The sequence below is a fragment of the Alosa alosa genome, chromosome 2 (genome assembly GCF_017589495.1).
Source record: "Alosa alosa isolate M-15738 ecotype Scorff River chromosome 2, AALO_Geno_1.1, whole genome shotgun sequence".
In the NCBI taxonomy this organism is placed as follows: domain Eukaryota; kingdom Metazoa; phylum Chordata; class Actinopteri; order Clupeiformes; family Clupeidae; genus Alosa; species Alosa alosa.
In genome coordinates, this window is record NC_063190.1 from 30,165,969 (window position 1) to 30,187,817 (window position 21,849).

At 38.9% G+C, this 21,849-nt stretch overlaps 1 protein-coding gene across 1 annotated transcript in view; it reads right to left on the reverse strand.

Moving 5' to 3' along the window:
* LOC125310257 (cyclic nucleotide-gated olfactory channel-like) overlaps positions 1-21,849 on the reverse strand; it is a 187,679-nt gene that overhangs the window by 10,583 nt on the left and 155,247 nt on the right. The window contains exon 18 of the mRNA XM_048267491.1: positions 13,568-13,678. Within this exon, the coding sequence (XP_048123448.1) occupies positions 13,568-13,678 (111 nt within the window). The remainder of the gene's footprint in view (positions 1-13,567; positions 13,679-21,849) is intronic.

Genomic DNA, 21,849 nt, shown 5'->3' on the forward strand with positions numbered 1-21,849 from the left:
AGGATGTATTTGGTATCAAATGATAGCTCTGTGTCTCCTCTTTCATCTAACATACGTGGCATATCCGATCACGGGTCCGCGAGTAATTACTCCGAGAGTAATGGGTGTGCAGCGTTGGTTTGTGTACATGACGTTAATATTTTGCAGTCACTTCGTCTGTTTTTATAAGCCAGGAAGATCGATATCCATGGTACCAATGGATAGCCCTGTTTCTCCTCTTTCATCTGATATGCTTGCCATATCTATGCGATCACGGGTTCGCGAGTAATTCAAACGAGAGTAATGGGTGCGCAGGTGAACGCAGAGAAGTATAGACTGTAAATATGATGCAATTTGATTTAATTTCATGATTTTTTTAAATTTTCATACTTGATCGTACAGACAAGTGCGTAGACTCTTTGGAAAGCCCCACTTCTTCTCTGTCATGCAATAAAGGTTTTATCTTGTTGCGATGAACAGTCGCGGAGCAATGTAACAAGGAAAAGAGGGTGTGTTTTTTGACGCACTTTGCGTCAATCGGGTTCTAAGGGTTAAGACCACTTACATGAAAAGACCTACATCGCAGACCTACATCGCACCCATTATGCGGTTGTAAAACACCAGATCAAATCCATAATGACAATTAAAACAACACTTCCCCATTGTGTACTGTCTCTCCTTTCGACTGATTATGTTGATTCATTGCAGCCGGTGCGAAAACCCAGTATTGTTTGTGCATACTCCAAGAAATTAGACTAGTGTAGTTGTCACGTATTTGATTTGGTGGCCCCCACCACCTTGACGTCATCAGTCTGCTTGACTCTTTCCACACACACGGAAAATTATGGCTTATTTCATATGTTTCTTTTTCATATATCTTGGAATTCATATAAAGTGTACATTTGTTAATGTATAATATTTTTTAATCTGCATAATTACTATTAATCTGCTTAATTGCTAAACATATCTAGTAATTAGAGTGCATGAAAATGCACTCTACTGTTATCCAAATTATTCTTATTACATATTATTATTCGGCTGACGCTTTTTGTGCGTTTAATGCAGCTTCAGCTATGTTATTTTCAACTTGGTAACTTTTATACTTTTTAAACTATAAATTAAAAACTACTCAAATTTCCCCATTGACTTAACATTAGATTATGACATCACAATAGCAATTAGAAAAACATTTCCTGAAGGAAATACAGTGCATGAAAATGCAAAAATATGATGTAAAATATCATACAGAGTAAAACCACACTATATTGGTTGCTAGGTAGATGAGGTTTAATATAGTTGGAATGACTGAACAGTTAAATAGGTGGATAGTTTAAATTATTAAATTATTTAGGTAGATAGTTGACGATAACTGACAGTTGGAATGGCTCTAATGTTTGCTAGCAGTTATGCTGACTATGTTAACAAAGATAATAATGCTAACCAAGTTACTTAACTTAGTTAATTTAGCTAATGTTTTCTAGCAGTTTTTTAACTATGTTAACAATGCTAACTATGTGAGCTAATGATTTATAGCAGTTATGCTAAAATACTAAGAATGATAACATGCTAACCATATGACTTAGCTAACTTAGCTATTCATTTTTAGCAGTTATGCTAACAATATTAACTATGCTAACTATGTTAACCATGTTACTTAGCTAACTTAGCTTATCATTTTTAGTAGTTATATATTAACTATGCTAACTAACATGCTAACAATGCTAACCATGTGACTTAGCTTACTTAGCTAATCATTTTTAGTAGTTATGCTAACTATGCTAACTAGCATGTTAACAATGTTAAAATGCTAACTATGCTAACCATGTGACTTAGCTAACCTAGCTAATCATTTTTAGTAGTTATGCTAACTATGCTAACTAACATGCTAACATGCTAACTATGTTAACCATGGGCACATCCGAATACCCATACTAGCGTACTGTACAGTAGGCGAGACGGAGTATGTCACAGTAGTAGTACGTCTGAATTCTTAGTAGGCATCGACTAGTAGGCGAAAAGTACCCGGATGGCCTACTACCTCCACAGTATACAACGGATGGACACTACGCTATCCCACAATTCAGCAGGAGCCCGATAACCGTAGAAGAAGACGAGCCGCCGGGAAAATCAAATCAGACAAAATGGCTGACACGATGGAGGTCACGGCAGCTACTTCTGCCGATGTTTATAAATGTAAGTATATTAGGAGAAATGTTGAATTTAAATGTTGGGTGTTTCGAAAATAAGTTATGTATATCAGTTGAGTTGAGGTAAGTTGTGAGGGTCTGGTTTCAACTGGGCTAGTAAGTTGTATTTGCTATTGGATTATCGGGAGAAGAAATTAATTCAGGTAAATGTTCGTCGGTAGGCTATCTCGTTATGTCTGTTTTTATTTTTGGTGTGCGTTTTATTTTACTATCAACTTTAAAGAAGAATTAGTCATGCACGTTAAATCTATTGTGTACGTTAAATATGTGAAGCTGGCGCTATCTTGGGCTTGATTATCTTAAAGTTAACGTTACCTTAACATGAGCTGAGTCAAATGTAAGCGGTGTTTGCTTCATAAAAGTATTTAACATTAACGTTATCAGTCTACCTTACTTTTGTCTTCTGCGGTTTTTATTCACTATCTACTGTAAAGACAATGGGCTAGTGTAACTAACGACTACGTATGAATACAATAAGTTAAAACGTTTTTCTATCAGAATTTTATGTTGTGTGATGTCTGCCTCACATGTAAATGTTATAACCTTATAAGAAAGCTGTTGACATGGACAAGTAATGCATGCTAAGTTAATACTGTCTTATATTCTGTTGCAGTTAAGGCAGACACACTGTGCTATCTAATCCACAATCTTTTCAAATATGATTTGATCTTATAATTTCACTAGCAATATCACTACCCTCATCCACCCAGTTAAAATTCACTTGCATTCCCATGAGGCCTTAGCCCTTGTAACATGCTTGTGCAACTTTGCTGTAGTGCTTGTTGTCATTATTGTTTCTTTATCATTTTTAGGTTTAAGTTGGACCTACAACATGTATCACAGCATCCCAATATGCTGACATCAAGAGAGCAGATGCAAGAACGGCCCCAAAGATCTGTCTTCCCTGGATGACAGCCTGACCTGCAGCTTAATCCTGCGAAAATATCTGACATCATAAGTGAGTAGCCTATGTCAAGTTTAAAATGTTATAGGGTCATTTTGTGTCAAATTTGACAAGGTGGTAGCTACACAATCTCAGATTTTGTTCAACCTGTCCATATCATGAATGGTTTCCAAAGCCAAGGGCTGTATTTGTTGTTTCATATCTTTATATTTTTCCCTTCTGTGACAACCTAACATTTACATTTATTCATTCATTTGACACATCCAAAGTGATTTACAGCAGTAGAATAAAATTTTATCTATTAACATGTAACCAGTTTGTAACATTGTAGCTACAGAGCTACAGCAAAACTACAGTGCAGAGGAGAAGCTAGGACCTACTGAAGGATAGGAGTGCTTAAAAATAAATGTGAAGCAATGGTTGGGCATTAATATCATGAATAGTGTTATTAATAGGCTAGTCTGGCCTAACATTGTAGGAAACTGCATTTATCTATGAAGGAAACATTATAAATATTGATCTTTGAGGAAGTGGAGACTGGTTTATTTCGCTCCACAGTTCCAGATCTATTTATATCTTAATTTAATAAACAGACAATTCAAAGTATTTAGAATAGTTTATTTCTGTAGTATTTTTCTGACTGTGTTCTTCTCTTATTTCTGTTTTACAGATTACATCACCCCAACATGTGTAGAGGAAACCAAAACGACCAGAAGAGACACTCAATAACACATAAACACACACACACACACACACACACACACACACACACACACACAAATGCCTGAGTACTAGGGGTGTAATGATACACAAAACCTATGGTTTGGCTTGTACCTCAGTTTTGTCATTAGGTTCATTTTTGCCACTGCTAACCTAAAGTTCATTAACAATATATTCTCAATGGAAGTACTATTTTTAAAAAGTGTCAAATGTTTTTTTGATGTTAGACATAATGGTCCGCCACTTATATGTTCATGGCATAACATTCTACTGTTGATTACTGCTAAAGGCTGCATTTGCATCTGTATTGAACATCCTGTACCTAAATGGTAAGGTATGAATAGGTTGACCTTTAGACCCCTACTGTGCATGTCTATTTTATGTTTATATAATAAAAATTGATATATAAATGTGACCATTCCTTTTCTACTGTGATGCTTTTTTTTAAAATAAGATGTTTTTGAATCTGTTTCAAATTTATTAAAAAACGACTACAAGGTTTTGCTCAATTGTTTAAATGAGCATAGGCAGTCCAATGGTCTTTGTCTGAACTAGCTCAGTTTGAAAGTAATGTCCAGGGAGGTTGGGGAGAGAGAGAGCAGTGGGAAAAGTGATTAAATATGATTGAAGCCAAGACCAATAATTGTCCTATAACATGTGATTTTCGATTAGGGCTGATCCTGTTCTTAGTTAACTTGTTCTTAACTAGTTGTATAGTGTAGTTGTTGTGCAAACAAGCTGTATAACTACAATACTATATCGGCAATGTTGAGTGCCATTCTCGATGCGTAGGATATCTCCAATTACATTCAATCGTAGTATCGCTATAACAACACTAAAGATAGGATGACCGGGCTGTGTAGTTCTTCGTGGTTACTGTAGTTTTTCGCGGTGTGCGTCATGTGTGTCGGCGTCACATGTAAATATCCGGGGTCAAATGACAGGCAAGATGGCTGCCCAGTACGTCCGAATTGTATGCTTACTACTCGCTCGCATACATAAATAACGTACTAAATTGACGGTTGAGTAGTACGTTCCTAACCGACGTTAGTATGTACTGACTATTTGGATGCACCCCATGTGACTTAGATAACTTAGCTAATCATTTTTAGCAGTTATGCTAACAAGCATGCTAACAATGCTAACTATGTTAACCATGTTACTTAGCTAACCTAGCTAATCATTTTTAGCAGTTATGCTAACTATGCTAACTAGCATGCTAACTATGCTAACCATGTTACTTAGCTAACTTAGCTAATCATTTTTAGCAGTTTTGCTAAAAATGCTAACAATGCTAGCAATGCTAACTAGCTACAGTGGGTAGGAGTCATAGTTGATGACAAGTAACAGTTACAATGGCTGAACAGTTAAAAAGTTCAGTAGTTTAAAGGGTTAAATTGTTTGACAGTGAAATATTGTAGTGAGGACTTTTATTTTGAAACAGTTTTTGGCAGAGGAAGCAGTTGAACAGGGTGTGTAGTCTTAATAGAGCCAGTTTGTATGCTTAAAGCCTGAGACTGGCAGTTGATCCAGGTGGCCGGAACACCTGGCCTAGGATTCTAATTGCTTAAGGGCTCTATTGTGATGTCATCAGCCAATGTTAAGTCTATGGGGAAATTTCGAGTAGTTTTTAAACTTTAGTTTAAAAAGTATAAAAGTTACAAAGATGAAACATACATTGCCCGGGTGTCCTAAGTAAGATCTACGAGACAAAGTTTGAGTTAAGTTTCTACGTTAAACGGTTGAAGCTGCATTAAACGCGTTAGAAGAAGAAGAAGAACTAGAAAATGTAATTTCGAGGAAATTACCAGTGCATGAAAATGCAAAACATATGGTGTGAAATATATTGTTAAAACAAATGATGTGCTAATTGGCAACCAGCATGATGAGGTTTAATATAGTTGGAATGACTGAACTAGGTAGATGAGGTTTAATATTAGTTGGAATGACTGAACAGTTAAATGGGCGGATAATTTAAAAGGTTAAATTGTTTGCTAGGTAGATGAGGTTTAATATACATGTAGTTGGAATGACTGAACAGTTAAATAGGTGAATAGTTTAAATGGTTAAATTATTTGCGAGGTAGATGAGGTTTAATATAGTTGGAATGACAAACAGTTGTGGGCAGAAGAAACAGTTGAACAGGATATATAGTCTTAACAGAGCCAGTTTGTATGCTTAAAGCCTGAGACAGAGTATACTTTAAAAGTTAAATGTAGATAGTGTAATGGATGTTGATAGACAGAAAGTTGAATGGATGTAGATAGGCAGATTGTTTAATGGATGTTGATGGATAGTTTAATGGGTGGATGAGTGAATGGTTTGAAGAGGATGAATGGATAGAAAGTTGGATGGAATGTGCCTTATATCCTTGTAGAATGGAGAGACACAGAGAGAGTTGGCCTAGTTCAGCAGAAAGCAGTTGATACAGGTGCAATCAGTTGAACTGATTCTTTGATGGGGCCTAGATGAGCAGCTAGAAGTTGATACAGGTGCAAATCAAGTTAATTAGTCCATTGTTATGTCATCAGCCTAATGTTAAGTCTATGGGGATTTTATAAAAGTTAATAATTAATAGTTTAAAAAGTATAAAAGTTACAAAGATGAAAAATACAAAGCCCCCATGTCCTAAGTAAGACCTACGCAACATAGTTTGAATGAAGTTTCTACGTTAAACGGTTGAAGCTGCATTAACTGCGTTAGAAGAAGAAAAATAATAAGAAGAAGAAGCCTAGGAAGAACAGTACAGTGCATTTTCATGCACTGTAATAACTAGAAAATGCATTTCCAGGGAATTACCAGTGCATGAAAATGCAAAACATATGGTGTGAAATATACTGTTAAAACAGATGATGTGCTAATTGGCAACCAACATGATGAGGTTTAATATAGTTGAAATGACTGAACTAGGTAGATGAGGTTTAATATAGTTGGAATGACTGAACAGATAGGTGGATAGTTTAAAAGGTTAAATTATTTGCTAGGTAGACGAGGTTTAATATAGTTGGAATGACTGGACAGTTAAATAGGTGGATAGTTTAAATGGTTAAATTATTTGCTAGGTAGATGAGATTTAATATAGTTGGAATGACTGAACTACATAGATGAGGTTTAATATAGTTGGAATGACTGAACTAGGTAGATAAGGTTTAATATAGTTGGAATGACTGAACAGTTAAATAGGTGGATAGTTTAAAAGGTTAAATTATTTGCTAGGTAGATGAGGTTTAATAGTTGGAATGACTGAACTAGGTAGATGAGGTTTAATATAGCCTGGCCACCTGGCCTAGGATTCTAATTGCTTAACGGCAGTCTTAATAGAGCCATATTGTATGCTTAAAGCCTGAGACAGAGTGTATAGTTTAAAAAATGTAGATAGTGTAATGGATGTTGATAGAAATAAAGTTGAATGGATGTTGATAGGCAGATTGTTTAATGGATGTTGATGGATAGTTTAATGGGTGGATGAGTGAATGGTTTGAAGAGGATGAATGGATAGAAAGTTGGATGAAATGTGCCTTATATCCTTGTAGAATGGAGAGACACAGAGAGAGTTGGCCTAGTTAAGCAGAAAGCAGTTGATACAGGTGCAATCAGTTGAACTGATTCTTTGATGGGGCCTAGATGAGCAGCTGGAAGTTGCTAATGCAAAGTCTATGGGGAAAAATAAGCTTGTTTTTTATTAATATCTCAAAAAGTATAAAGTTTACAAAAGTGAAAAATACATTCCCCACGTATCCTTTTCAAGACCTACGTTACAAAGTTTGAACAAAGTTTCTACGTTAAACGGTTAAAGCTGAATTAGACGCAGAAATTTGGTGGGAAGAATAATAGGAAGAAGAAGAAGAAGACTTCGGATAACAGAACAGTGCATTTCTGTAATTAGAATCCTATGCCCATACCTGTCAACATTTAGCTTTCCAAAAACGGGAGATTTTTTTTTTTTGAAAATCAGTGTTTATACCGGATCTGTGTTTGCATATTTAATATGTTTCATACATGTGTTTCAACACTGCATTTCGGTCGTTGCTTTTACCTTACCATTACCTTACGCATGCCAGTTATGTATCCACCAGCTGCCTGCAGCCAACTTCCAAAACTCCAAAGCTGCTTGCTGTCAGATTTGGTTCCGAGGGCACAAGTTCAGTGTATCAACAACACTCAATAACAGTTTATGTGATGTGTCAATTAAATTCCCAACAATTTCACAACAGCTAGTTCTGGAGTAGGCCATTCAAATAGCCCACTTGCTTACGACGAGACTCAGGCTGCGCAGTCGGCACCCGCTTCCTTATTTGGGTTTTAGATTGCCAGGTTTTAGCCTATGACAAAACGGTTGAAATTGAAACTAAGTGATCGTGTATGTGTAGGGTGTATTTCATACACAATCTGGCAACCTGAATAGATAAATGATTTTAAAATGAAGTTTGATGGCCATGCAAATTACGGCAGTTTTCCGGGACAAATAACAAAACGGGAGGGTGCTGGGATATGACCTTGAAATACAGGAGAAACCCGGGAAAAACGGGAGTGTTGACAGGTATGCCTATGCCAGGTGTTCAGGCCACCTGCAGCATCTGTCTCAGGCTTTAAGCATACAATTTGGCTGTATTAAGACTACAGATCCTGTTCAACTGCTTCCTGTGCCCACAACTGTTTCAAAATAAAAGTCCCTTTAAACTATCCAACTTTTAACTGTTTAACTACTATCAACTGTTCAACTGTTCAACTGTTGTAACTGTCAGTCAACTATGACTCCCATCAACTGTATCCTCTGCCTTGAACTATTTCAAAATAAAAGTCCTCACTAGCTAGTTAGCTAGTTAATCTTTCTTTTTAGTAAACTATGTGTAAACGAACAATGTTCTCAATGCTCAAGTTCATATGTAGAGACACTGATGATGCTTCGATGAAAGTTTCATGTTATGTCGAGCCTTCTTAGTGTTTGAAAAATAGAGATGTTGACGAGACCATGTAGCCTACTAAACTAAAGTTTGACTCGGGTACGTTCGTAGCCAATTTTAAATGACAAAATCTTTGACTAAAGTTTAGCTGACGATATAACATCCTACTCGACTGTGACTTTGTTCGTGACACTCCTGTTAATAGGCTAAACTAGAAAGAGCTAAAATAACACACCAACCTTATTTGCGCCTTTTATTCACATTTGCTCAAAGATTTCATAAGTATAAGCCCTTTTCGCTCCCTACGTTGATGTATTCCAAGCGGTCTGCTTTGGTGGCGGGGACGTAGTAATTGAAACATCATGCCTGGGTAACGTAATCGCTCTCAGGGACGCCCTCTGTTCGCTTGTTGGTTCGGCTGCCCAACCTCCGAAGTAAACGAGGGTGAATCAACCTATTCTAGACGGAGTACTGTAGGGAAAAGAAATCGAGCGGAAGTACGTAGGCAGGCAGAGGCCAGGCTAATTTCATAAGGCTTCTGTTGAAGAATTTTGTATAAAACCACAGCTGTGTGAGCGCGTCCCTGGATAGTGTGGCATGCTCACGCGTCTCATGTCTCCTTCTTGCATGACTATAGTGAAACCATTAATGAAAGCAAAGAAACTATTTACGTCTTCATAAAATAACAACTTGCCAGATATGCCTTCATGGACAATAACGTAGACAGCAAATTAAGATATTTTTTTGTTTTGTGGAGCGGCACCGGTATCAAAAGCAGATTTTGATTTTCGTTAAGCACTGTGTAGCCAAGCCTTATGCCATACCCAAGTAGCCTAAATCGAGGTCATTTTTAATTATGCATGATTTATTTTGTTATTGAATCCATAGGCTGGGATTCCTCTCTGCAACAATTATGTTTAAAGGTAGCCTCCTGCTTTTTCAGAAGGGGCGGCAGGCAGGCTACTGACAGAGCGACGTACAGTGGCAGAGCGACGCACAGTGGCTCAAAGTGGTACTAAAATTTCACGCAGCTTCACGTCACGTAATGGCGAATGAAGTGGCCATTTCAAAGTAATGCCCACTGTAAATACATAATTTATTGGATATTAGATTCTTACTTATTTTAACTTAAGTTGGGGGGGTTGTAGTGGGGGTTGTTTCATGACTGAAAAAATGTATAATACAATTGTCATACATTTGAAACAAAGTAGTCTGGGTGATATTGTTATTATTGTTATTATTATTATTAGTAGTAGTAGTAGTAGTATTAGTATTATTATTATGTTAAACTGTACCCTGTAGGCACAGACTACTGATCAGGCCACTAAAGGTTTCTTAAAAACAGCATTATTATCCCAGATAACAATTTCCTTTGGGCCGGATCTGCATAAAAGCCTTTAGATCCGCCTGTAGTGGACATACGGTATCTGACTGTGGGATAGATCTGCACCTGATAGAGGTTTCAGCTCTGCTAGCAATGCAGTTTTATCACCGGTTTACAGATTTGTCCCAGGTCCGATTTCCGCAACTCAACCGGAAGTCAGGAGATGCGTTTAAAATACAAAACACTGATTTGGCCCAAACCTGTGATACGGATATGAGCCGAAGTACCATTTTTTCTTCACTTTACATGGGCTTACGTCATCCGTTGCCGAACTGAATTGTGGGTCCGTTGTGTCGCGCCCGTCGCTCGTGTTGAGAAGTTCAACTTTTGCTGCACCAACGGCACCAGATTACCAAATTACGGTTATACCTTAAGTCATTTGCATAGCTACCGTCGGGAACACAACTGTGTGTGGAAGCTGTTACGGCTCCCACACACAGTTGCATGCGGTGCAGTGCTGGAGATGCATTCCGTCCACTTTACATGGGGTTACGTCATCAGTTGCCGAACTGAATTGTGGGTCCGTTGTGCCGCGCCCGTCGCTCGTGTTGAGAAGTTCAACTTTTGCTGCACCAACGGCACCAGATTACCAAATTACGGTTATACCTTAAGTCATTTGCATAGCTACCGTCGGGAACACAACTGTGTGTGGAAGCTGTTACGGCTCCCACACACAGTTGCATGCGGTGCAGTGCTGGAGATGCATTCCGTCCACTTTACATGGGGTTACGTCATCAGTTGCCGAACTGAATTGTGGGTCCGTTGTGCCGCGTTGCTCCCGTCGCTCGCATCGAGAAGTTCAACTTTTGCTGCACCGATGGACAACAACAGACGGCACCAGCCAATCAAATTACGGTTATATTTCAAGTCATTTGCATAGCTACCATCGGGAACACCCACTGGCATGCGTTGACAGAATGCAACTGTGTGTGGGAGCCGTTAAGCAGACATACATTATACATGAACTGGTGATACACAATCTTGCTTCATATTCTTGCTTCATATTCTGATGTCACTGTGGCTTCGTGAAAAAATGAATCTCTAGCACTCGAAGGGCGGAGGCAGAGCAAAGCGTTGTTAACAAGTAGGCAGGGTCTTGTTGAATATTCACGGTTTTTATGCAAATAACACAAGTTAACTTGCTCACCAGCTAAACTGGAACAACGATAGCATAGACAGATTAGCGCAACACGCACAAAAGCAAAACAAAGTTACACCAGTGGTGCACTGAACAGAAAGTGCTGCTTGTCTTTGCATAAGAACAAGAACGAGACAAGAATGACAGTGTTGTTTTGCAATAAGATGTGTGTTCGCAACAAGGCGTGTGTTTCTAGTGCCTCGCCTCACGTAGCCTGCGTCTTTCCTCCTCACACACTTTAAAGCTGCAGCTTTCATGCCAAAAACAGCGATACATGGCTGCTAGTTTAAGTGATGCTGAGGCTGCCCAGCAACAAATAATACATTGATTTGCTCACTTGCACCTGCCAAGTTTGTATAGCCAACCTACCTAGCCTATGATATTTAGTTCATTTAGGCCTACTGTTGGGTTTAATTACATTTTAGAAATATGCTACGCAAACTTTTACATCTGGAGAGTGCTAACTATCTCGCTAGCTCACGTCATGTCCAGGGTTTCCCGCAGCACTTTGCAGTCAAGGCGTGTGTTTCTAGTGCTCGCCTTGGCAAAACACGCCTGCCACCTTAAATCATTGAATGCCAAGCTGTTTTCGGAAGCTTTGTCCTAGAGTGCCATTGTTAATGATTTTTGTACAGCCACAGCATATTCTGTGTTATCGCTATGAACACATACAATGGCTCGTTTGAAAGGTGGGACTTTAAGCTCTCAGTGGGTGCAAACCGTGTATTTCTACACTCCTCTGTTCCTGAGAAATCCCAAGCTAAACAGTGGCTAGTTTTCATCAAAATCCTTGTTTTTTTTTCTAGAAATGGAGATATTGTGTCTTTTATGAGTCACTATCACTGACATATTCGGCACTCTGGCAAGGGCATGCCCTCTTGCAAGCGTGACTCGGCCTACCACCCACTCCGGCTTAGGTCCGCCTCGTGGTGAGATGGAACTCCCTCCTCAGCACGGTGTTCAGTCACTCCTTGTAATGTTTTTGACCTGTCGTGGTCAGAGTCATCTTGTCTTAGTAGAAAGGTGGACTCATCCAATGTTGTCTGGCGAAAACGCACCTGCTGCAATATCTTTCTCTTCGACTTTTTCATTTCTCCCTTCAGCACCTGAGAAGTGTTGCCTGCTAAGTTTCTGGGAATAGATCTAGCGAGACCTGCGACCTAGTGATAAACCCACAAAAATAAATTACCTAATTTTGACCTGGCGTGCATGTCACTGATAGGCTAATCAGTGACTGATTCGAAACAAAGTGGCAACCATCAACAGCCGAGTTAAGATCAAACGTCCAGATAAAATGTCCAGATCTTGCGTTTTCATGAGTTTTCGATCATCATATATTTAATTTCCATTCATCACAGAGTTCCAAAAATCACATATAAGGTGTGTTAGAGTGTCTGGTTTCGTAATAAAAAAAAAAGCTAAAAACGTAATATTACGTTTTTGCCACTCAACGCATGGGAAGGAAAAACGTAATATTACATTTTTGGCACTCAATGAGTTAACTACATCGAAAAAAAAAAAAAAGTAGTCCACCGTGTTACTCTGTCCTGTTTTCTCCCTTTCATTCCAAACCCTGACCAACGCCAGTCTCCCTTCTCCGCAGAAGGCATTAAAAAAAATAAGAAACGTGCCATGAATTTTATAATCTTTACATATGTGATATGCCTCCGAATCAGAGCTAGTGAACAGAGCTGAGCGGTGCAAATATCCCGCTCCTCGCTCTCAAGAATCATCTTATTCATTCATTCATTCATTCATTCATTCATTCATCTTTACATCATAAAATACCATAAATCATTAACAAAATATAATATATATATATATGAAATAGAAACATGAAATTTTGCCATAATCTTGTAGATTTAGTTTACAAAGCAGAGTGATTTTTTTTTAAATGTATACTATGCAGTGTCTTACTGTGTTTAAAAACAGCAATAAATGACTTTTAAAGATCAAAACCTTTAAATAATGTGTTTGTGTGATTTTATACATTAGCACTGTTGTGAAAAATATTCACACAAAATAATCATAATAATCGTAAAAATCGTGATTATTCTTCAGACAATTACCGTACCACCAAAATCTCTAATCGTGACATCCCTAATGGGTACATATCACCTTTTCTTCATTACCATGTTTGGTCCAGGAGATATGATGCAAAACGCATAATTTGTGTATGGTGCAGAGTACAAATGGTCGCCATGGCAACCACAAGGCATTTATGACATGTCATATGTGGCATAATTATAATCCTTGACACCAAAACATAGGAAATTTGGCACATACCATCCAGACTAAAATGGCACAAGTCAATCAGATACCTATACTCACCAACGTTTGTCATTGTTGTAGTTGCCCAATATACAGTAATCATGTAATGATAAAAATTTGAATGATTTTTTTTTCAGACCAACATTCAATGCCCATGAATTTTCATCACACCTGGAAAGGACAAAAAGGGATAGGTATGTATCAGCAAAATCAGAATAAATGTTTCAGAAAACTCTACAACATCCAGAGTAATAGGCTCAGTCAAGGTTGCTAATACTTTTGTGCCTGTGTGTGTGTCAAAAAACTTTGTTGATGAGCAGCAAATGTGAAGAGCTCACAGCACCCGCTTATCTATCATTTAACTACTGTAGTACAGTACAGTACTGTGTTTGTGCATGTACTAAAATCAGAGCTTACTCTAAATTAATTTATGCAATGTTAGGCTAGGCTAGGCTAGGCTAGGCTATGTTATTGCAATTGCTGCCTCAATGGGCTGCAGTGATTAAAATGAAAGGAACTTACATTTCATTTGTTTTGAGGAAAATGGAAAATGAATAGTTTAAATTGATCGACTTATCAATAAAATAGTCTATGGATTAATCGCTAGAACATTTGTTGTTAGTGGCAGCCCTTACGATTGATCAACAAAAACCTGATATAGAGCCAACAATGCAACATTTCATTGTCATTTTAAGGGTGCATTATCAAAATATTATAGTAATGTGCACCCTCACAAGTCATACTACCAAGCCAATCAGCACAGCTCTGTGCCCCACTGACTGCTTTGAGATGTACCACACAAAGCTTGTGTAAAACACTGGTGAGATGTTGTTTGCTTATTATAGTAGGCTATCTAGTATGTTCATGTTGATATGCATTTTCCCTCTTTCATACCACTTAAAGGCCGTGTTGCAGGGTTAATTTTCCAACGAATTTGCACAATTTGCTTGTTGGTAATAAACATTTAAACTGTTATCCATTGTATTTGATGTTGTTGGGTATCACAAACCAGAATATAATACGAAAAAGTAGGTACTATTTTACAGCGATTTGCAATGATTCTCCTTTCCCCCATAATGCATTGCATTACGTCACCTTGGGGAGGTTACAGACCAAAACCGGTCAGAGACGAATAAGGGAGTGTTCAGCAGTATATAGCACAGATTATAGATACATATATATAGATAGCCTATATATATATATATATATATATATATATATATATATATATATATATATATATATAAACAGGTAGATAGAAAGCTAGATAGATCAGTTAGAGATCACGTCACATCTGCTGGTCGCGGGGTGAGCTCCTCGACCAGCGACCAAAACGCACTCGCTTCCCTAGCGTTACAACCGCTTTCCACCGCAGTTTCCATAGGACGGCACAGCCCACACAAGCACTTGCCAAACTGTGACATGCCCTTAATATCTCCCTCTCTTGGTAAGCGGTACCCTGACTGTGTCAATGACAATCAATCATGAGAAGACACGAGCCTACCAGCCTACTTGCGGCGGCTAAGTTTGCGACGACAGGGGGCTCTCACAGGTGAGACTGGAAAGTTAGCCCATAGCTATCATGATGCTTTATATTTCTAGATTTTTGGACTAAGTTTACCCGGTAGCCTACTTATCTGAAGTAACGACATGATCACGATCACAAGATATAAAAAAAATGTTGATTTTAGCTCATGCTGTTCACTGACAGTAACGTTAGGCTAAACAGGAATGCATTGAACTGAATAGGCGCATTGTATGTAGCCTCGTAACGAGGCTTCTCAAATTCAGAAAATTGCATTAAACTAAAATCGGAAGACGTTGTTATCTTTGTTAGACCATAGGGTAGTTGTGATATAAATGCTGTAACGAAATTCAAAGTGTAAATATACAAACTTTATGTTGAACGTGTAACCACGACCGTTTCCCATAGAAATGAATGTAAAACATAGCCTCCAAAACTAGACCTCCCGAAAATCAGAAAAAAATACTAAATTGAAATCAGACAATGTTATTGTAAGTGTAAATATACAAACTTTATGTTGAAAGTGTAACCGCGATGTCCATTGGTATGCATTGAAATGAATGAAGTGCAGATCATGTAACCCCCAGCGTTATGTCTTCACCAAATTGCATTTAAAAACTCTGCTAATACCAAAAACGACGAAAACTGTCATTTAACACCATTTGGAGACATTTTTAAAAATGATATACATATCTTGAGTGCTTTATGTACCCATTAATTGACAGTGGTGGTTAACCTGCAACCCGGGCTTTAATAAAACTACTATACTACTATGGAATGTATGCATGTTAAATTACAGTGTTTATGACTATAAATGTAAACATTTTCCAAAATGTTCCATTTTGTTTGAATTTCTTCTCTAAATATTGTTTTTCTGTTCTTTTACAGAATGCTGTCCTCCATCTCAGGCATCCACCACTACCAGCCTAGGTCTTCTAGGAGCACTTTCAATCAGTTCAATCAGCAGTTCTTTCAATCAGTTCAAATGACCAGTTCTTCCAATCAGTTAATGTTCATTATAGCAAGTAGCTGGCTAGTAGTAGACTAGATGTTTACCCAAAGATGTTCAAAGACTTCTTTTTTGTTCTCTTCAACAACTATTACATTTATAGCTATATACCCAAATGAAACATGGGTTTAATCCAGTGTGTTTTCAAAGACAAAAAAGGGAATTAAGCACAGAGAACATGAGTGCTGTGGCCACATATACAGTAGGTTGTCATAACTGCTTCCCAGGCACAGCACTGGTCCCTGCTCTTAGTACTGTATGTGTGCTCACAGCTCGTAGGATAGGTCAGATGCAGAGGATGGGTTTCACTGCTCACTGAAGTGTGCGTGTGTTGGACAATCAAGAACTTAAAGATGCACTATGAGTTCTTGCATGACGTCACTTCTGTTGATGTTTAAAGTAAATACCAAACAAAACAGAGCAAGCTCGCCCCTCCCCCCATGTACTAGCGACGCATGAATGATCCAATCATGACCAACTTTTTGGGGGGGGGGGCTTTTTTTATGCCTTTTAATGAGATAGGACAGTGGAGAATGACTGGAAGCAAGTGGGAGAGAAAGTCGGGGTGGGATCCGGAAAGGAATCGAACCCGGGTCGCCGTCGTACAGTGCAGGTCCCCCAGCCAGTCGCGCCACAGCCGGGGCCGAATCATGACCATCTTTTAATATCTTGGCAGAGGTTGACAAATTTCCTTTGAAAATGTTCAGGTTTTTCTTGGTGTTCATGATACCATGCACTGTAATTAGGTTCCTAAGGCCTTTGGGAATAAAAACAGCCCCACAATAGCACAGCCCCTCCACCATAATTCTCATTAGGTATGGGGTTCTTTTCAGTATAGTCGTTCTTCTATGTACGCCAAACATACCTAAGGGGCTCTATTTTAATGGTCTGAAACGGAAGTGTGTTTGCGCAAAACGCAAGTGACTTTGTGGGTGGATCTTGGGCGCTGATGCTATTTTACCTGCGGGATAATTGACTGTTGCGCCTGACACACATCTTAAATGGGGTGGTCTGAAGTAGCTACATTAATCATGGGTGTGGTTTGGGCGTAACATGCAATAAACCAATGAAAGCGTCATCTCACATTCCCTTTAACAACAGGCACGCTTGTTCCATAGCTGATTGCTATTATGGTGGCGTATTTGCCAGGCGCAGCCAGGAGCGTTCACAGTGCTATAATCACTGTTCAGTTGGGAACAGTTAGCTATTGATTTTTCCTCTTGACAAAATGTAATGCAGAATTGTCACAAAGACATACTTGCCGATGTTTTGGGATCACTCTCACTGAATCACGAGGTTATGAATGCATGGTGATATTTTTGCAATGTACAATGTAATCTAACATACTCTCCCGTGCTGCCGCTGGGGCATTTGGGTTAAATGGCATCGGCATGCAATTCAACATCACGTCTCCTTAAGTTCTCTAATATTTCTTCATTTATGTCAACACATCCGTGATTCTTGAAAAAGTGTACGCTAGATTTATGCCTATTTTTTCACATCTTAATGGACACCACACTGATTTCCCTTGAGTGGTAATATTTTTCTTTGAAATTATGTATGGTTTACAGAAATGGGAACTACGATGTATAGATGAGAGGAGCGAAGTGTGCGTTGCGCAGCACATGCGGCCAAGCAGGGGCTCCTTACCCTCAGGCAACCAAGTTGACCTAACTTTCAACTGCACAGTATCCCATTAACTGCATGACAGTAGGCTATTTACATTATGTTCTGTTAAGTAGAGTTTGTAAACACGTTATCATCAACTTAATGCACGCACAATATTTGTTTGAGCAGGAGAGAGAATAACAATGAATGGATGCAGCAACTACAGAAATTGTAGCCATACTTGCTGCTTTCTTTTACTATCTATGGTCAGCACATACAGTGGGCAGTGCTTCGACTTGGCCAGCTTCCCTCACGGTCCGCGCGGCATCACGCAACTTTAATTTGAATTTTTCAAGTGACGCTGCAACGACGCTGCAACAACCGGCAGAGGTCTCAAGTGAACAGGGTGTCTCGTAAAAAGAAATGGAGCTGGAAAACCCTACACAGACTTCACTACAGACTTTAGCAGACTGGTTTAGAAATAATTTAATAGCCAGAAATATGCCTGCCCTGCCCTGCCCTAATAAAGAAATATTTGGTCAACGGCGAGTGAATCCCGTTTGCAGCCGTAGAAGAAACGCAGGACAAATTAAACATTCTGGTTTCTCCAAGTGCAACGATGATAGACAGACATCATTTGGACAAAATATAGAGCATATTAACCTCCGTTGCTCAGCCAAATGCCTTCCTGTTACGTCCTGTTATCACAGAGTTACAGGCGATAAACGATTTTTGATGGTCACAAGTTCATTAGTGTTTATTTTTTTGATTATTAAAGAGTGTTTTTCATTTAAAGGCTTGACTTTGTGCTTATTCAGAAGAGCATTTAGTGCTCTCCCCAATCCCAGACGTTCACATTGCATGTTTGTTTGTAATGGATGCAACCGCGAGATACGCTTGTCATAGGCGCCGATACCGTGGGTGCTCCGTCTCTCGGGCACCCACTGAAAACATCGAGCACCCACGTGTGCCAGCTTACAGTCCCGGCTAAATTTACATTAATTTAAAATCAAACATCGCAGTTTATGTTAAATTCAGCATCTCTCATAATGTGATTGGATATGTTGCTGTCAATTCCCTACTCCATATACTAACCACCAATAAGAGCGTCTCTCGTATGAAAATTCCTGACACTTCCCACCTGAAGAATTAACGCAAGGCTTTGTCGGGTCTTCAGCCCCGAATGTTTAAAATGTACATAGCCCTGAATATCATTTTAAAAGTAGTCTGACAAAGCTTATTGTTTTGTGACACAGCTAAACACTGGTACCTCATAGAACGTCTATAACATAGCCTAGGTGGTCGCAACTCACAAAAGTAAAGCAAATAGAAAGAACTCACGCAAATCTAGCCTACAACACGCAGACAGCTTCATGCGCCCAGAGCAGAAGAAGCCTCAGGTGCTTTATGATTGTTGGCTTCTGATGGTATCTTGCTAAATTCACTGAACTGCATTAGGTGACACAAATGGTATTGCCTTTATCTTATAACTCCTTGTCTGAGCGACTACCAGGCCTATGGTTTTTAAAAGTCAGATGTTCCCTGACAAAGACATTCGAAAATTAAGAATGTTTATTAACTTGAAAAATGCACTAATTTTTGCAAACTCCCTTCATTCAACCCTTGAAGACATCGCGGTCTGGTGCGCTATGTAGATCGTTTCTCGTACCATTTAATTTCTCAGAATTTAGGTCTACTAGGCCTACAATAACGTCATCACCAAATACATCTTTTATTTTTAGTTGATCAACCACAAAGAGTAGCATAGGCCTACTGTGCACAGTGCAGTGACGACTGTAGCAGCCCAAGGTAACCAGTTATTGTAGATGAGAGGCAACCCCTTGTTTCAGATAGCCTGGACAACATGTTACCTGGGTGTTGCCTACGTTATTAATTCATTAATGGTAGCCTACAATAGTTAATTGATTTGCGTAACATATTAGTTGGCTCAAAGAGTAGGGAATCAGGATGGAGAGAGTCACGCGTGTGTTGCTTTTGCGGGATCGAATCCAGTTTAATGCTAGTTTTCAAAACATATATTTTTTTACATGTCTTTTGTCCGAGTGACTGTAATGTAGCCGAGCGCTCATGGCGTATGAAAAGAGACTTCAAACCGCCTAAAACAACTTGTTTGTGAATGTCTCACAACTGCTGCAGCGCATGCACGCGCAAGGAAACCAGTAGGTGGAGAAACCAGAAGGCACACAACACCGGAACGATTTTAAGGCTTTTTCGCATAGGCTACTAATTGGTGCTATTTCACACGCATTATAGCGACCCCCACTCACCGGGGTTAGGTGGAAGGTGTTAATAGACGATTGGCGTAGCCTACAGTGGACTAGGGCTGTCAAAATTGCTCAAAAATAACGTTCGAATATCCCCTCTAAAATAAACACATGTATTCGAATATAATGGAATATCTAGGCTATATTATTTGCGCATTATATCAGTGACGCGCATCATGTCATCTGTTTTTAACTTTTTGTATGGTTATTGCTTGACAGGGGTGATCCCAAGCAGCTTTCCGCCATAAGGCATTTCCTAATTCACCCGACACTGATATTCAAAATGTTGAAACTATTTCGGCATAGCCTATAAGCAGTTTAATTAAATGTAATGTTAGTTGTAAACAAGCGGGCTACTTGGTGAGGCTTGGCCTCACAGATGCGCTCGTGCCTTAGATGGCAAGAAAAATCTTATCACGATATAGGCCTATTAACTGACCACCCGATTCAAGTTGGCCAACAAATCACACCTTCCCACCTCACAGACCTATTCACAAACCTTCGGCATTTCGCCGTATTTTGAAATATGCAGCTACAGGAGCTTCCAATCGTGAGGAAGCAATTTTGCATTGTAGGCATAACTAACATGCAATAACGCCACCAACAACAACCAAAACTAGGCTACTCATTGTCAACATGTATATTAAATGTAACATTATTGTGAATCAAATTAAAATGTTCTCTTTTGCAAACGTAGGCATAGTAACAGAATAATTTCATAATGTTACAAAGATACTACATCAATCCGTATGTTTCATTAGGCTACTAGGCTATTTGTTTTGTCTTACTCTTGATTCATTTAGGCTAGGCCTTTTTATTCAGGGGCCGTATTCACAAAGAATTTTAAGGCTAAAATTAGCTCCTAACTGAGCTAATTGGCAAATTTAGGAGCAACTATAATGGGCGTGTCACTCCTAACTTTAGGACTTCTACTTTTTTTCACTAAAAGTAATTCACGAAGCATTTTAGACCTAAAAGTAGCACCTAAGTCTGGGACAGCTTAAAAGAAGTCGAGAGCCCTCCTAACTCACTAAGACCTATTCATAAACAGCTTTTTGTGGCATTTTACTGTTGCGATGTTTTGAAATTAAAGAAATTAAATTTGAGATTAAAATGTTCTCCTTTTTGCAAACGTAGCCTAGGTATATGATGACAGATTAATTTAATAATGTTGCAAAGACACTGCATCAATCCATAGGCCTATGTTTCATTAGGCTACTAGGCTATTTGTTTTGCCTTACTCTTTGTTCATTTAGGCTATTCATTGGGGCGGGTCTGTCATTTAACCTTTACTGTAGGCTGCGCAAACCACAGGCCTTTATTTTGGGCAAGCCTGCATTCAAGGCCTTCTGTTGAAGAATTTTATATAAAGCCTGCGCTTACAGTAATCCTCCTGCCCCTGATACCACAGCTGTGGATAGTGTGGAATGTTCAAGTAATAACACAATCCAATGTGTGTCTCAATTGTCCCCCGCTGACCACCTCACACATTTCTCTAGATTTTGCAACGACCTTACATGACACAATACCATACAATATGCCAGTTTTAGGACGCAGAATAATGTTTGTAATGATACCAGTTAGGCCTACGTTTAACAGTAACAAGTTTAATGAGCTATTCATTGTCGAAGGTGCATGGTGAAGTGAAATTCTTACTTTGGAAAACAAACATATTAGCCGATATCATCGCCGATATCATCAGAATATTGCAACAGATTCTGTATGTTCTGGACTGCAGGTAACTTGTTAAGCCAGTGGTTTTCAAACTTTTATTTCATTCCCCACTTTGATCAAGGGGCATGACTGATGATAGTGGAGATAACGTGTTATCCCGAGGCCTTTGCAAGTCAGCATCTCCGACGGTAGTCTACCCTATTAAAAATATAAGTTTTCGATGTCCCAAACGGAGAGCCAT